The sequence below is a fragment of the Chiloscyllium plagiosum genome, unplaced genomic scaffold (assembly GCF_037043375.1).
Source record: "Chiloscyllium plagiosum isolate Xiang-an unplaced genomic scaffold, Cpla_swu_hap1 HiC_scaffold_10, whole genome shotgun sequence".
Classification (NCBI taxonomy): domain Eukaryota; kingdom Metazoa; phylum Chordata; class Chondrichthyes; order Orectolobiformes; family Hemiscylliidae; genus Chiloscyllium; species Chiloscyllium plagiosum.
In genome coordinates this window covers 97,651,541-97,669,633 of record NW_028270148.1, presented here as the reverse complement: position 1 = coordinate 97,669,633, position 18,093 = coordinate 97,651,541, and the positions used below count along the sequence as shown (strand labels likewise).

The following is an 18,093-nucleotide window of genomic DNA, read 5'->3' as shown; positions in this document are numbered from 1 at the left end:
AATATCTTCGCATACAGTAGTCTCCCTGGATATGTTCCAAAACCTATCACAGAAGCCTGAAACCATGGATAGTAGTGAATCATTAATTTAAATGGGAAATTTACCTCCCCGGCAGCCCTGGTCCCTGGTTCTGTAATGTTTCCATGTTCAGGCTACGGTAAACCACAAGTAACTGAAACCGGACCTGCGCTTCTGGCGGTTGACCTGTAATATGAAATGCCTTATCTCTGGTACCTTTAAAGGTGTATTTCTTCTGCACTCTCCCTAAAGCCTTCATACCTTTCCTAAAGCTCATTACCCAACACAGAATAGAGGGGCTTTTGCCCGAAACGTTAATTCTCCCGCTCCTCGTACACTGCCTGACCTGCTGTGCTTATCCAGCAGCACATTCTCGACTCTAATCTTTAGCATCTGCAGTCCTCACTTTTGCCTACAGAACACAGTGTTCCAACTGAAGCTTAAACAGCACTTTACATAATTTCCTTTCTTTTTCACTGTAGAACCTTGATAAAGCCAAAGATCCCATATGCTTGTTAAAATTTTTAAGATATTTCCATGCTGGCACATTATCCTTGCAGACTCTGTGCAAATGCTTAGACTTGCAAATGCTTTATCTTCAGGTAATCAATTCTCTTCTGAAAGGTTGAGAATGGTTCCACCATGCTCTTAGGCAGTGCCTAATAAATAGATATAATGTAGATTTTAAAAACTGGGGAACCCCACTATTACTTTTCCCATAATCTGCAAATATAGCTGCTCAATGTTTTCTGTCCCTCAACCATTTTGAATCCATGTTGTCATTGCTCTCTTCATTCCCTGGGCTTTTCTATGTCCAACACGTCTTTCATATTACAACTTCGCACACACCACACAACCATATTACGTTATCAACACTCTGAATTCAAAAAGGTCAAACAAATAAGCCCTTAACCAGTCCACACTGGCATTCCTCTATCAACCTACGCCTTTCCAAGTAACTGTTAATTTTGGATAATTGTTTTCACACTACCAAGACTAAGACCGTATTTACTGGGTTTATCTTGATTTGTAAACAAGGGTCAAACCCTCTGTAATTTGCCAATTCTCCAGCACCACTACTGTATCTATAGAGTAGTAGATGTCAATTTTGTTTCTGATCATGCTCCTGAGAAGCTAAGTGGTTTACTGAGCACAATAGAAGTGTGAGTTTTTGCTGTATAAATATGGGTGTGGTATCATTGAGTTCAGGTCTGTTATAACACGAGGTTATAGTACTGGTGGGATTAAGTCTTTCATTGCAACACTATAGATACAGGTCAAAGAGTGGGGTGGCACGATGGCTCACAGCGCCAGGGACCCAGGTTCGATTCCCACCTTGGGCCAATGTCTGTGCAGAGTTTGCACATTCTCCCCGTGTCTGCGTGGGTTTCCTCCAGGGCTCCAGTTTCCTCCCACAATCCAAAAGATGTGAAGGTCAAGTGAATTGGCTATGCTAAATTGCCCAGTGTTAGATTCATTAGTCAGGGATAAATGTAGCGGAATGGGTCTGGGTCGGTTATACTTTGGAGGGCCGGTGTGGACTGGTTGGGACAAATGACCTGTTTCCACACTGTAGGGAATCTAATCTAATATTAAATCAAATCCTAGTCCTATATATACTTGTTACACTCCTAAGGAATTTCACAGCCCTTCTTTTGAGTACGAAATAGCTCTAAATTAGGAAATGAAATGGAGAGAAGAACTAGAGAAAATTACAATCACTAAGGAGGTGGTACTGAGCAAATTGTTGGACTTGTGGGCTGATAAAGTTGTGGGTGTGGATGGACTTTATCCTATGTCTTAAAAGAATCAGGAGAAAGTGAGGACTGCAGATGCTGGAGCTCAGAGTCGAGAGTGTAGTGCTGGAAAAGCACAGCAGGTCAGGCAGCACCCAAGGAGTAGGAGAATCGATGTTTTGGGCATAAGCCCTTCATCAGGAATCTTAAAAGAAGTGGCGAGTGAGATAGCTGATGCATTGACTTTAATTTTCCAAAATTCCCTAGATTCAGGTAAAGTTCCATTTTATTGGAAAATAATAAATGTAAGGTAATCTGGCAGAGTCACCATGGTTTTATGAAAGAGAATGCATGTTTAACCACATTATTGGAGTTCTTTGAAGAAATAACAAATGCATCGAGGGGAACCAGTGAATGTAGATTTCCAGAAGGCATTCGATAAGGAACCACATCAAAAGTTATGTGGAAAGTAAAAGATCATGGTTTAAGGTTATATCAAGCATTGTTGCACTCCACTGGGATGCTGCACTGGGGATCATCGTAAAAGTTAAAAATTTTACTCAGGTGTGCAAAATTCTCCAATTTATCTGGCTTTTTAGACCCAGGTTACAAAATAAATTAGGTTTCTTTACTTAAAAAAGAATTATTATTTGTTACAAATAAATGGTGGCATAGTGGCTCACTGGTTAGCACTGCTGCCTCACAGCACCAAGCAGCTGGGTTTGATTCCCGCTTTGGGCAACTGTTTGTGTGGAGTTTGCAAGTTCTCCCCATGTCCATGTGGGTTTCCTCTGGGGGTGCTCCGGTTTCCTTCCACAGTCCAAAGGTGTGCAGGTTAGGTGCATTGACCATGCTAAATTACCCATAGTGCCCAGGGATTTGCAGGCTAGGTGGATTAGCCATGAGAAATGCAGGGTTACAGGGACAGAGTGGGTCTGGGTGAGAAGTTCTTTGGAGGGTTGGTGTAGACTCGATGGACCGATTGGCCTGCTTCCATACTGTAGGGATTCTATGATTATAGCTACAGGTGAGCAACTATGAACTGCCAACTTATAACTGTACTGATTAAAACTCTAACCCTCTTATAAACTTTCCCCCAGATGCACGTACAGACCTAGACTGACAAAATGAAATGGTGTTACTGGTGTAGGAATAAAATCTGGGAAGACAGTTCAAAGGCCCCTATCCACAGAATTTGCTGAGATGATCCTTTTGCTTGCCAACTTGTTAATATCAATCTCGTCTTCACATTCTTGCAGTAAGCACTGATTTACTGGTTCACAAGTTGTAAAGTCTCTGACTAATTGGTTAAAAGCAATGGCATCCAGCAACTGGGGAGAGAAGGTTTTTTTTACTCAGGCTTCAGGCTACTGCAGAGAGATATGCAACCTCTCCTTTCAAAGGACTGAAACTTTCTGGCAGTTGTGTTCACAGTTCAGCCATCCAGAAGCCAATCATATAGTTGTTGGCAGGCAGATGGCTTTTGTCATTGACAAATAGTCATAACTCCAGCTACTCATTACACGCAGTATGTACATGACTCCTTGCACCAGTTCATTTGCAATCCCTTTCACAATTCCTAGTTTTAAAACAGTCCTTTTCCCAATTCAGTCCACAATCAAAAATACAAAAAAAAATTAAAAATAGTTTTTACAGCACAGATAGAAGATAGAGTAGCTAGCAGAAAACAGGGTAGGTTTAAATTGGTCATTTTCTGATCAATCTGATATAATGACTGGGGTGTCACAGGGATTAGTACTAGGGCCTCAACTTTTTCCAATTTATGTCAATCAGTTGGATGAAGGAAACAAAGATATGGTTACTAAATTAGTTGTTGATACAATGATAGATAGTGTACTCAGATGTGAAGAGGACATATGGATACACATAAGGGATGTAGATAGGTTAAGCAGGTGGGCAGAGATCTGGTAGAGTAGCATAATGTGGAAAAATGTGGAATTATCCATTTCAGCAGAAAGAATAAAAAAAGAAATATTGTCTAAATGGTGACAGATTGCACAGCTCTGAAATACAGAGGGATCTAGGAGTCTTGGTCTATGCATCCCAAAAGATTAGTATTCACTGTGATGAAAGGTATGTTATTCACATATATTATCATCTTTAAGTGTTTGGTAGTATTGGTATTGATATTTTTTTTTAAATAGGTTTAAAATTGAATTCAGTCAGTCTTTCCAGAACCATGATTTTAAACCAATACCTGTCAGACAGTAGATGATAACAAAATCTCTTCCATTGTCAATGGAGGTACGTTTAAATTGTGAAGGCTTATGACAGAAGAGAGAAAACATTGAATAATGTCAGCATGCTTTGGGTTTAGAATGATCAAGGATTGATGATTTTAATTTAGAGATACATACAAATTGGAAAACATTTGAAGAATTCAAAGGAGAATTGACCGAATTTTTTAATCTCAGTTAAAAAAAATTATTCAGAACAGTTAAGGAAATAAGTAACTTTAGTGAAAGAGTGTAGGTTGTGGAACATCCATTGCATCTATTCTACTAATCACAGTTTCAAAACACTCCAATAGGTTTGCCAAATGTTATTTTATTTTTTAAAAAAATCTATGCTGACTTTGAGTAATACCGTTTTCTTTTTAAACGTGTCCAATCTTTAATATCTAAATTTACAACAATCCTGCAAATCAATACTGCAATTAATACAGTAACTTTCTAAAACTAAATTGATGCCGAAACCAAATCCAATTTAGTTATTCTTGTTTCTGTTGGTTTAAAGGTAATTTTAACCACCAGACTACATAAATGAGAGATGGTGTGTGATGAAATATATTTCTCTCTCTAAACATTAATTATCTTTCGCTTTGTTAGGAATTCTTCATTCAGATTGAAGTGAGATACTGATGATGAACTCTACAGCATAACCCTGCCACACAAGTAGACACTTTCACCCCTTTACCTAGTATCTTCAAATGGTTCACAAATTCTGTGTTTATATCAGCTTTCCAAGTGCATTTCATTCCTTTGAAATACTCTCTGTAGCAATACTATTACTGCCTGTTGATAAACTGTTACAGGATCAGTTGCAAAACCATAACACTTTCCTTGCAAAACTGTGTGGCGTAACATTTCAATTCAATCTACTCACTCTACATCAAACTACATTCCCAGAATTGATGTTATTGCCTGGTATTCAGGCATAAGACATAGGAGTAGAAGTAGGAGATGAATCCACCATTCAATGAGTTCATGGCTGATGTGACAATCCTCAACTCCACTTTCCTACCCTTTTCCCATAAGCCTTCATTCCTTGGATATCCAATCCTCTGGGACATCTCCACGATGTACTGATTCTTGGAAAATTACTACCAGTGCATCCACCATCTCTGTAGCAACTTTGTTTAACGTCCTAAGAAGCATCGTGCTGGGTCTAGTGAAGCTTCTCGTCCCATTAGTGACCTGAGTACTTTTTTCTTGTAATACTGATTGTCTTGATTTCCCCTCTCCCTTTTCATAGGATCCCTACAGTGTGGAAACAGGCCTTTCGGCCCAACAAGTCCACACTAACTCTCCGAAGAGTATCCAACCCATACCCATTCCCCTACCCTATTACTCTACATTTATCCCTGACTAATGCACCTAGACTACAAATTCCTGAATACTATGGGCAATTTAGCACAGCCAATTCACCTAACCTGCACAGCTTTGGAAGTGGGAGAAAACCCACAGACACAGGAGAACGTACAATCTCCACGCAGACAGTTGCCCAAAGCTGGAATCGAACCTAGGTCCCTGGCACTGAGTCAACAGTGCTAACCACTGAGTCACTGTGCCACCCATGATTGCCTTTGATTATTTAATGCTTATTACATTTAATGTTCAATTGTTTTCAATCCCGTTTAAAATCTAAATTAATTAGGAAATCCAAGGTGTTACAAGTAATCACCTTTGCAATGAATTGTTCTTCATGCTGTTTGTTACTCTGATTTAAAATGCCCCAATTTAATTTGCATTGTTTTAGATTAGATTAGATTAGATTACTTCGAGTGCGGAAACAGGCCCTTCGGCCCAACAAGTCCACACCGACCCGCCGAAGTGCAACCCACCCAGACCCATTCCCCTACATTTACCCCATCACCTAACACTACGGGCAATTTTAGCATGGCCAATTCACCTAACCTGCACAGTTTTATTATTAGTAAAATAGAGAAGAAAGATTTTAAAAAGACATGCGGGTGAGTTTTTTTTCCCACAGAGAGGTTTGTGTGTGGAATGAACTTCCAGAAAAGTTACACAAAACGGATCTAGTTACAATGTTTAAAAGGCATTTAATAAGTACATGAATAAGAAATGTTTGGAGGGATATGGGCCAAGTGAAGGCAGGTGGGACGAGTTTAGTTTGAGATTATAAAGGACATGGACTGGTTGGATGGAACATTCTGTTTTCGTGCTGTGTGACTCTGCTAGCGTGACATCACAGTAGGTGGGGTGACTAATACATTTTTTTGCTCTCAGCTCAAGGAGTGGTTTGAATCAGGAGCCTGGAACTTGTCAATACTTATTTTACAATTAAAAACTTGAAATGAATAAGTTAATTGGTTTACTATTTAAACAAAGTAAATGAACTATGTCTGAAACAAAACAAGAATAGTTTGAAAGGCAGTGTAGGAGGTTTCAATGTGAATAGCATGATGATCCAAGGCAACAGTATTCTGCAGGAAATGTCTTAAATTGAGAAACATGGATTTGGAGTTGTATTGCTGGAATCTGAGGTCACATCGATCCAGGTGGGTTAGGCGGTAGAGTCATAGAGATGTACAGCATGAAAACAGACCCTTTGGTCCAACTCGTCCATGCCGATCAGATATCCTAATCTAACCTAGTCCCATTTGCCAGCACTTGGCCCAGATCCTTCTAAACCCTTCTTATTTATATACCCATCCAGATACTTTTTAAATGCTACAATTGTACCAGCCTCCACCATTTCCTCTGGCAGCTCATTCCATATATGCACCACCTACTGTGTGAAACAAATTGCCCCTTAGGTTCCTTTTATATCTTTCCCCTCTCACCTGAAACTTGTGCCCTCTAGTTCTGGATTCCCCCACCCCAGGGAAAAGACCTTGTCTATTGACCCTATCCATGCCCCTCATGATTTTATAAACTTCTATAAGGTCACCCCTCAGCCTCCAATGCTTCAGGGAAAACAGCCCCAGCGTATTCAGCCTCTCCCAATAGCTGAAATCCTCCAACACTGGCAACATTCTTGTCAATCTTTTCTGAACCTTTCAAGTTTCACAACATCCTTCCGATAGGAAGGAGACAAGAATTGCACAGAATATTCCATGACCTCCCTACTCCGATACCCAAGGTAGTTTAGATTTGGATCGTGGTCAGTGGCAGGAAGATTTAGCTGTATGTTAGGGAGGTAACGAGGTCCCACATTCAGAAGTGGAGGAGCTTCAGTTTTTACTTAGGTCCAACAGGTGATTGCTCTCCTGCATCTGAGCAGTAACTAAGACTGCAGGGAGATTGGCAAAATTGACCAAAGCAGAAGTGAAAAGGAATGAGATTGTGGGCAGGGATAGTATAGCAAGGACTAGCTTTGTTCTCTGTGTCCTTAATTAATTGTTTTGAAGGCTGTGTTTCTTGTCTGGTGGAAATGCTAAGAAGATCTTTTCACGCCTGGAGTAGAGTGTTGAACACAAGAAGAAAAAACCATTTGTCATGGTCAATGGAGAAATCAATGATACATATAGATTAACAAATAAGGTAATGGAGAGGGAAAAAGAGGAAGTGTCCAAATTATAAAGATGAACCTCAAAAGCAAATATTTCTGGATTGCTACTGAACCTGCATAAACTGGCATAGAGAATCATAGATTGTCAGGTTAAATGCAGAGCTAAAAGAGTGATGTGGGAGGGTGGGGATTTCAATTCAGATGTCAATGGTTTCTGTACTGAGGACAGAGGGAGCACCACTAAAACAAGCTCCAACTAAATTGGGCTGGGAACAATGTTGTAGTAAATTTAATAACTAGGGTGGTAAACAAAGCTTCAAACTAAATCAGGACGTCAGGCCAAAAGTTCAGGTAAGGGTGAATTTATGTCACTAGAAAAGGGAATTTGTGAATATTGTTATAATCGGCAAAATTAATTCAAAAACTTAAAATTAAAGAAACCATATCTGAAATTATTTTAATTGTTTTATGGGATGGTGAGTGATTTCAGCATTTATCGATTGCCTCAGCTGCCTTCGAGAAGGTATTATCAAGAACCTTCACTATAAACAGTGTCTTCAGAAACCTCTCAGATAATACATGAAGTGAGTGACATTGGCTAAAAATTGTTATCTGGGGTCTCCAGGAGGAGGCTGAGATGGATCACCCACTTTGCACATTTGTCTGAAGATGCATTAGCCTTTTCCACTGACATACTTCCCATCATTCATGGGGGCCACCTCCTCCCATTACTTGTTCAATTGTCTGCCACCATTCACGACTGAATGCGAGGTCAGCCAGGATTTGATCATGTCCATGATATGTTATTATTGTGATGGTGATGCTCCTTTCACAAGGTTTCGGCGTCATAGAGATGTACAGCATGGAAACAGACCCTTCGGTCCAACCTGTCCATGCCGACCAGATATCCCAACCCAATCTAGTCCCACCTGCCAGCACCCAGCCCATATCCCTCCAAACCCTTCCTCCTTGGCCCTTCTTTTCCAGAGAAGTCATAAAAGACACAGACTCTGAAAAGTCTAAGTTGAATGGTTTTAGGGCCAATTTGATTATCGCTAACAGATACTGCCTCAGGCAAAAGACTTTTAAGTTTAAAAAAACACTTGTACAATGAAAGGGGAGTGGCCCGTTCTCCCAGCTCAGCCTCTCTCTGGTTTGGTTTTGGTCTGGCTATTCACTGAAAGCAGTCATGCCATTGTAAAAGCTGCTGGACCCAAAGAAGCAAGTACAGGCTGATCCTTCTCTCTCTCTCTGACATCTCTGATGTAAGACCCTGTGTTTGATTTTACCTTTTGTGCCCAAGGGGTGCTTCTGGTGATTGTTGCAAGTATTTGGAACAGCATCATTAGGTTGGGATGGTCTGTTGGGTTTTCGGATAGGTTAAGTTATTCAGTATTCTGTCCTCTTTTGTTTGTGTTTCATTCAGTAATCTTGCAAATAAATTCTATTTTTTTCAAAACTACGTGGTTTGACCAACCGATTCCCTCCTGGAATATCTGTGTTACATTTGCTTAAAACAACTAGCAAAAATAGGGTCTAAGCTACTTTCTTGAAATGTTCTGAGGGGATTTGGCCTGGTCCATAACATTGCTTAGCTCTGTCAACTGCATGCCACTTCTGGCCTTTTGGCACGCAAGCAGTACTGTGCTGTAACTTCACTAGAATGGCACCTGATATTTTTTAGTTATGCTTAGTACTACTCCTGTTATGTTCTCCTGCACTATTCGTTAAACCAAGGTTAATCTCCTGACTTAATTGTAATGGTAGAGCGAGGGATATGGTGACAGATTGTGGTTGAATATAATTCTGCTGCTGCTCCGTACCATATGGGTCTGGATGTTAGTCGCGCTGAAGCAAGAAGGAGATAATCAGCAGGAGAATTCCCTGCCCATATCTGGCCTGATGCCAAGAGATGTCATGGGATCCATAGTTAATGTTGAGGATTTCCAATGCAATTCCCTTTTGACTGTCCACCATGGTACTCCAGCATTTGCCGGAACTGTGCTGTTAGTGGGATAGGAAATAATCAGGAATGGCAACGGACAAGGAACTCCTCTGATACAGTGGGTAGTGTTACACTGCTAACCCAGAAACTCTCTATTCAATTCCCACACCTTGACTCAATGGCCAAAATTGAGTATCAACTTGTAAATCCTTCCACCATAGGCTAATGTCAGGTGGGAAGAGTAACAAAAATTCCTGGTCAGCAACGTGATAGGACTTACAACCACCACTGCCAGTAAATCCACCACTGCCAGTGATATCTTTGTCATATCAGCTATTTAAGGGTCAAGTACTTTTTCTATTGAACAGAACTCGTCTGTTTAATTCACATTTTAATTTGTATCAATTTTAAAGTTATAAAAATGATAACTTTATCAATTCCTTCAAGTCATCGGGGTTCATATCACTTTTAGGCCTGCAGCTTCACATGTCTGAGTACACCTTTCCAAATATTGCCACAAGCCCGCAATCATTCGTAAAGACGACTCTAGGGATGACAGGGCATGTTGTGCCATTGCGAGTCCTGGTGCCTTGGTCAAGGTCAGGTACTCCATCCAGTTTTATTCCTTTTTGTCTTTGCTGTGGTGGATTTTTACAACCAAGTGATGTAATAGACTATTTCAAGTTCCGAGTCAACCACAGTATGTGGTTCTTGGATGACATGTATGCCAGAACAAGGAAGGATGGTAAAGCCAGATTTCCTGTCCTAAAACAACATGAGTGAACAAGATGCATTTGTACAATAACTTGATCCAGTCGGTTCTGATATACACAGGAACCTCGATTATCCAGCATTCGATGATCTGAATTTTGGATTATCCGGCAAGATCACAAGGTCCCGATGCTTGGCTCAATTATGTTATCTGGCATTCGATTATCCAGAATTTGATTAACCGAATAAAGTATTCCCCACCCGAGCCCATCTGATAATCGAGGTTCCTCTGTAACATGATTGTTCAGTTTCCACACGACCTTGCATTATCAGAAAATTGTGTAATAGCAGCACCATTTAAACTAATGGGACCGGAATTGCATTATAGTCAATACAGATAAGGAAAGTTTGTGTTCTACAAATAATGGTCTAAATTCTTCAACTCCATCATAGCCAATTCGCGTTGAAGAAATGTGTGTGACAGCACACTGTAATTTCATGGTCATACCACTTTAATTCCAGGTTTATTAATAACTGATTTTGAATCCCACCAGTTACAATAGTTGGGCTTTAACCAGTGGTCCCAAAAGATTGGCCTGGACCTTTGGATTATTAATTCAAAAATATCATCTCTAGGCCATTAGCCACCCACCACAAAACACAACTACTCTCATAAATAGAGTTAAGATGGGTCTGATCTGGGAATATTTGTTGTTAATAAAGATTGACATGAAATATTCCAGAGTACTTGACTTTCATAGCGATAGGTAAAATGGGAAAGAGTAACCATAAGATGATGGAATTACATGTTCAGTTTAAATGTGGTGAAGTTAAGAACAAAGCTTGGCTTTTGAATTTAAACAAACTTGATAGGTAAGAGACAGGTTGGCTGTAATAGATTGTAAATTAATTATCCATAATATGATAGTAATGAGCAATGATGAATATTTAAAGAAATAATTCATAATTCTCAACAAATATACATTTAGCACCTTCAATTTACCTGTACTACATCCACGTTATAAAGTTAGAGAACTAGTGTTATACATCAACAGACACAACTATGCTACATTCCAGCATTATACATTGATAAACTTGACAACTGTGCACTCGTGTTCAATAATATATCCACCAGTACTGTATTCCACTGTTATACAGTGATAGACCTTTATCCATGGAATAGTATCAGCCCATTATTCAACATCACACTGACAGAATGCATAATTACTGGCACTGTACGCTAGTGTTTTGCAGTGACAGGCTTGGACTGAGCAGTACTACATTTTGCTGTTACACAGTGACAGCACTGTGTCCAAGTGACAATGATAGTGACTGACCTGCATTTTTTACTACTGTGCCCATTGTGACTGACTGTTATTCACTACTACTGTTCCCCAGTTTTATACAGTGACAGACTTAAGCCCAACAATCCAGCAGTAACATACCAACCTGTTACACAGAGATAGCATTCTATTCAAGAATAATAGTGACAGAACTGTACCCACCATAACCACATGTATTTTACAGTGACAGATCTGAACCCACCAGTCCTGTATCCCAGTGCTTTACAACAATCTTTACATTTATATTGAGCCATTAAAATGGCAAAATGTCCAGAGCACTTTCTGAACAATTACCAAACAAATCTGATAATGAATGTCATAAGGAGATATTAGGACATAGAACCTAAAGCTTTGGCAAAAAAAATTCCTTCGATTTTAAAGAACGTTTTAAACCAGGAGATAGAGACAATGATGTTGTGAAAGGTGATTCTGGGGACAGATGACATGGCTACCAATGATGAAGCAAAGAAAATTGGAAATGCATAACGGGGTCAGAATTGGAGCATTTCATAGAGTTTGGAGGGTGTCCATCTGGAGAATTTTACAGACATAGGGAGGCAGATAGGCATAAAACAGACAGGCCTTCAGAGATATGCATGAGAATTTTAGGTGACTTTACCAGCCTTGAAGCCATCATAGCTCAGCAAGCACAGATGACAGGTGTGTAGGACTTGCAACAAGATTTAAACACCAATGTTGGAAATAGGTCTGGAAGCCAGACCAGCAGACCTATTTTCTAGACAGCCACCTTCCAAGTCTCAGCCTTGTTACTTGCTATCCAATCAAAGATGGCAGGTGGATTTCCAATGTTGCTGACCCAATCAGACCAAGACAAGGAACCAGCGCTTGAGCAGTGGTCATTCTTGCCAGCAACTCACTTTATGCCTCTCATGGCCACTCTTGGAAAACTTTCACTGCAGGAGGAACGCATCAGGTTGCCAACCCTATGTGGCTCACTTTTCCAGTCCTCCACTCATCATGTTCCCTACTTCCCCCCCTCCCGCCCCCACCTTATCTCAGTCCCAACCTTCCAACATGGTACCACCATCTTGAACAGTCCTACCTGTCCACCTTCCTTCTCACCTATCCACTCCACCCTCCTCTCAGACCTATCACTTTCACCCCCATCTTCATCTACCTATCACTTTCCCAAATACCTTCCCTCCAGCCCCAACCCCCTCCCATTTATCTCTCAGCCCCCTTCGTGATGGAAGGCTTATACCGGAAACGTTGACTCTCCTGCTGCTCGGATGCTGCTTGAACGGCTGTGCTTTTCCAGCAACACACTCTTCAACTCCACTCCTTCAAAGTCTATCACTATGATCAGGGATAGTTGAACCTATAGTTTGTGTTTGTTTATGTCCAGCACAGTGTCAGATTGGCTCAAATTTAGACTAAATAAAAACTGAAAGAACTGTGTATGCTACAATTCAGAAACAAGAACAGTTCAATGAGCAAGGGTCATTGGACCTGAAATGTTAACTTTGACTTCTCTCCACAGATGCTACCTGATCTGATCTTTTCCAACAACATCTGTTTTTGTAGCTTAAGTTTAGGGTGTCAGCTCAGAGACTGACCGAGAGCTGTTTGATAGTCAAGTCTGTATATAACAACAGTCCAGACAGGATTTCAGTCATAGGTGAGCTGTCAGGGTTAAAGGCTAGTTGTCATCTGCAGGTGGGTATGGGCAGACTTGAAGGAGGATGAGAATAACTCACAGCCAAAAGGATGCCAACCTGTGCAATACCTGATTCAGTCTCCGATAGTGCTCAAGGAGAGGTATAGAGTTTGTGCTGCCAAAAGAAGACAATGGCAGACCTGCACTCCCTTGATGACCTGTATCCACCAGTAGTGTACTGTACTCATGACAGACCTATAACCACACTTGCCTCACAGTGAGACCTGCATCCACCAGTACTATATGTGTTACTCAGTGACAAGTTTCTACCCATTAGTTATACACCTCAGTGCTATACAATGACTAACACTTAAATGGCTTTCTAAGGCATTACAACAGGTTTTTAGGAGTTACCCAAAAGACAGTTTTCTAAAGCAAAATCTGGAAATAAAATGTTGGTTGACTATGAAGCTGTTGGATTGCCAGTGGCTCAGTGGTTAGCACTGTTGCCTCACAGTGCCAGGAAACCAAGTTCAATCCTACTCTCGGGTGAATGTGTGTTTTGGATTAGTGGTGCTGGAAGAGCACAGCAGTTCGGGCAGCATCCAAGGAGCTCCATGGATGCTGCCTGAACTGCTGTGCTCTTCCAGCACCACTAATCCAGCATCTGCAGTCATTGTTTTTACCTGAATGTGTGTTTTGCACATTCTCCCTGCATTTGTGTGTACTTCCTCCCACGGTCCAAAGACGTGCAGATTAGGTGGCTTGGCCACACGAAACTGCCCCATAATGTCCAGGGAATATGCATGGGGTTTACAGTGGTAGGGTAGATGGATCTGGGTGGGATGCTCCTCATAGGGTCAGTGTAGACTCGATGGGCCAAATGGTCTGCTTCTACAATGTAGGGACTCTGTTATATCTTTGAGGAAAAGGTAACCGTCTGGCCTCATGGTCAGTTCGAACTTCAGTCCCACATTAGGATAATTGATTCTTAATGCACTCTAAAGTGGCGTATTAGTAATTCCCATGTGCAAGGAGCATGGGCAATCTTACACTTTACAGAAAACGACAAATGCTGGAGGTCAGGCAGCATCCATGGAGATGGAGAGAGTGAGAGTGAGAGTGAGAGTGAGATGTGGTCTCCCGCATTTGTTGTTTCCAGTACAGATTCCAGAGCTTTTGCTCCTGCACTTTACTGTACAGGCCTCGCCAAGAAACAGGCAGAGAAGCTGCCTCTATTCGCAAGGCGGCTGAACTTGGTGGACCCCTCGCTTTGCATCCGCGTCCCGGGTGACCGCTCTGTCCGGTCGGCTGTCTGGGACCAGTTGGTTCTCCGCGACCATTCCGTGTGTAAAACCCGAGTGCCGGGGCGGGTGAAGATTCAGACGGTGGGTGCAAAGGGGCTGGGAAGCGCGCTGAGAGGCGGCCAGGAAATTCCAGGGCGAGCAGAGAGTCGGGCGGGGGGAAGAGACCAGCTGAATGACAGCACACCCTGGGGCGGGTGTGTGTGTGTGTGTGTGTGTGTGCACTGTATCAGGCTGCTCCAGTCTCAGTGTTAACGGGAGAAGGCACACGCTTGCCTCTTCTCCCCCCCACCACCAAAGCAATCCTTCACAAACCCAGGGCCCCGTGGATTAACCATGTCACTGCTGGTGTCCAGCAGGGAACTTGGAAACAGGCAATTCCCGTGATTCTTGATTGCACCCCCCCCAGGGTGACCCAGCCTGTCCCTGTCCCCCACCCCCCGGCTCCTACCTGCGATGTCCCAGAGCTGCAGCCGGATCAAGGTGCTGGCGTCCCAGTTCAGCACCTTCAGGGCGAAGTCCACTCCGATGGTGGCGCGGTAATTGTGGGAGAAGAGCCGGTGAACGTACCGCTTGATGATGCTGGTCTTGCCGACGCCGAGCTCCCCGATCACCAGCACCTTGAAGAGATGCTCGGAGCCCCCGGCACCGCTCTCCACAGCGTCCGCCATCCAGCCGCCTCTGGGCGGCCCTCAGCGCTTCCGCATTCCCGCACAGGCAGCCCGAGCCCGAGCCCGGCCCCAGCGCCCGCCCCCACTCCCAACCCACAGGCAGCTCCCCCCCCCGCGAGACAGCCCAGCCCCCCGCAGAGACCCCCCCCCCCCCCACTCCTGGCCCAGAGTCTCCTGGCCCAGAGACCCCCCCCCCCCCCACTCCTGGCCCAGAGACCCCCCCCCCCCCCACTCCTGGCCCAGAGACCCCCCCCCCCTCACTCCTGGCCCAGAGACCCCCCCCCCCCTCACTCCTGGCCCAGAGACCCCCCCCCCCCCCCTCACTCCTGGCCCAGAGACACCCCCCCCCACTCCTGGCCCAGAGACACCCCCCCACTCCTGGCCCAGAGACACCCCCCCACTCCTGGCCAAGAGACACCCCCCACTCCTGGCCCAGAGACGACACCCCCCCCCCCCACTCCTGGCCCAGAGACACCCCCCCCACGAGACACCCGCCCAGAGACACCCCCCCCACTCCCCTCCCAGAGACGCCCTCGCCACTCCCCTCCCAGAGACGGCCCCCCCCACTCCCCGCCCAGAGACGGCCCCCCCCACTCCCCGCCCAGAGACGGCGCCCCCCACTCCCCGCCCAGAGACGGAGCCCCCCACTCCCCGCCCAGATACAGCCCCCCAATCCCTGCCTAGAAACAGCCCCCCCATTCCCCACCCAGAGACAGTCCCCACTCCCCGCCCAGAGACACCACCCCCACTCCCCGCCCAGAAACAGCCCCCCCACTCCCCGTCCAGAGACAGTCCCCACTCCCCGTCCAGAGACACCACCCCCACTCCCCGCCCAGAGACACCACCCCCACTCCCCGCCCAGAGACACCACCCCCACTCCCCGCCCAGAGACACCACCCCCACTCCCCGCCCAGAAACAGCCCCCCCACTCCCCACCCACAGACAGCCCCCACTCCCCGCCCGCAGGCACCACACACTCCACATCCCCCCACTCCCCGCCCAGAGACCGGCCCCCACTCCCCGCCCACAGACACCACCCACTCCTTGCCCAGAGACACCACCCCTATGTGGTGGATGGGGGTGACGGATGGAGTAGGGGGAGGGTGTGGTGAGTGGCAGGGTCAGGTGAGGGATGGGAGGGGAGGGAGTGGGGAGTGATGGAAGAGGGGGAGGGTGTGTTGATGGAATGGGAGGGAGAGAATGTTGTGAGGGACAGGGAGGGGGAAGGTGTGGTGAGGGACAGGGAGGGGGAAGGTGTGGTGAGGAACGGGGAGGGGTAGGGTGAGGTGGGATGAGGGAGGGGGAGGGGAGGGTAGGGTGAGGGATGAGGAGGGGAGGGAGTAGTGAGGGATGGGGTTAGGGAGTGGTGAGGGACGGGGAGGGTGTGGTGAGGGATGGAGAGAGGTGGGTATGTTGAGGGATGGGGAGGGGAGGGTGTGTTGAGGGATGGGGTCAGGGGAGGGTGTGTTGAGGGATGGGGTCAGGGGAGGGTGTGTTGAGGGATGGGGTCGGGGGAGGGTGTGTTGAGGGATGGGGTCGGGGGAGGGTGTGTTGAGGGATGGGGTCGGGGGAGGGTGGGTTGAGGGATGGGGTCGGGGGAGGGTGGGTTGAGGGATGGGGTCGGGGGAGGGTGGGTTGAGGGATGGGGTCGGGGGAGGGTGGGTTGAGGGATGGGGTCGGGGGAGGGTGGGTTGAGGGATGGGGTCGGGGGAGGGTGGGTTGAGGGATGGGGTCGGGGGAGGGTGGGTTGAGGGATGGGGTCGGGGGAGGGTGGGTTGAGGGATGGGGTCGGGGGAGGGTGGGTTGAGGGATGGGGTCGGGGGAGGGTGGGTTGAGGGATGGGGTCGGGGGAGGGTGGGTTGAGGGATGGGGTCGGGGGAGGGTGGGTTGAGGGATGGGGTCGGGGGAGGGTGGGTTGAGGGATGGGGTCGGGGGAGGGTGGGTTGAGGGATGGGGTCGGGGGAGGGTGGGTTGAGGGATGGGGTCGGGGGAGGGTGGGTTGAGGGATGGGGAGGGATGGAGATGGAGATGGGAGAGGAGCTAGGGTGGTTGAGGAACGGAATGGAGTGGGTAAGGGGATGCAGTGAGGTGAGGTGTGCAGTGAGGGAAAATGGAGAAGGGATAGCAAGGGGATGGAGGATGTGCGAGAGGGTTAGAGAGGAGAGTAGGGAAAAGAACTGGGGAGTGAAGAACGTGGTGGGATATGGATAGGGAGATGAGGGGAATGGTGCAGGGTATGAGTGGGTAAGTGAGGGTGAAGGAAGGAAATGGTGAAGAGGGTGAGGGAGTGGAGGGAGACAGGATAGTGAGTGGCAGAAGAGAGGGGAGGTGGGGGTAAGAGAGTAAGGGGGAAGGAAGGATAGGGAGGGTTAAGGTGAGGGAGATGAAGGCAATTGAAAGGCAAAGAGAGAATGTGGAAAGGGAGGTGCTGAAAGGGAAAAGGGGCAGAGATGAGGAGGATTAGGGGAAAGAAGAGTAAGGAAGGTGAGGGGGACAAGGGGAAGATGTGGGAGGAGGAGGTGGGGAAGGTGTGAGGATAATGGGGGAAGGAGGAAGACGAGAGGAAGTTGTGGAGATGGTGGAGAGGAAAGGAAGTTGCGGAAGGTGAGGGGGATAGCGGGTCAGGAGGAGGGGAAGGTGTGTCGATGGGGAGGAAGCAGGAGGAGGAGGAGGTATGGGTGTGAGGGGAAGGAAATGGGGAATGGAGGAGGAGGAGGAGGAGAAGGTTTATGGATGGGTTTGGAGGAGGAGGGGAAGGTGTTGGGGTGTGGGGGAGGAGGTGGGAAGGTGTTGGGGTGTGGGGGAGGAGGTGGGAAGGTGTTGGGGTGTGGGGAAGGAGGAGGGGAAGGTGTGGGGATGTAGGGGAGGAGGAGGGGAAGGTGTGGGGATGTAGGGGAGGAGGAGGGGAAGGTGTCGGGATGTGGGTGCAATGTGTGGCGATTGGGGGGGTGGAAGAGGTGGGGGATGTGTGGGGATGGTGGAGGAGGAGATGGGCAAAGTGTGGTGATGGGGGCAGGAGGAGGGGATGG

At 46.1% G+C, this 18,093-nt stretch overlaps 1 protein-coding gene across 2 annotated transcripts in view; it reads right to left on the bottom strand.

The window, feature by feature from the left end:
* LOC122553028 (ras-related protein Rab-32-like) overlaps positions 1-15,092 on the bottom strand; it is a 29,947-nt gene extending 14,855 nt beyond the window's left edge. Inside the window, exon 1 of one of the 2 annotated variants that reach the window (XM_043696458.2) lies at positions 14,845-15,092. In XM_043696458.2, coding sequence (XP_043552393.2) covers positions 14,845-15,064 — 220 coding nt within the window. In that variant the 5' untranslated portion in view covers positions 15,065-15,092. The remainder of the gene's footprint in view (positions 1-14,844) is intronic. The other variant, XM_043696457.2, reaches the window with a different exon arrangement.
* Between the last annotated feature and the right edge of the window lie 3,001 nt (positions 15,093-18,093).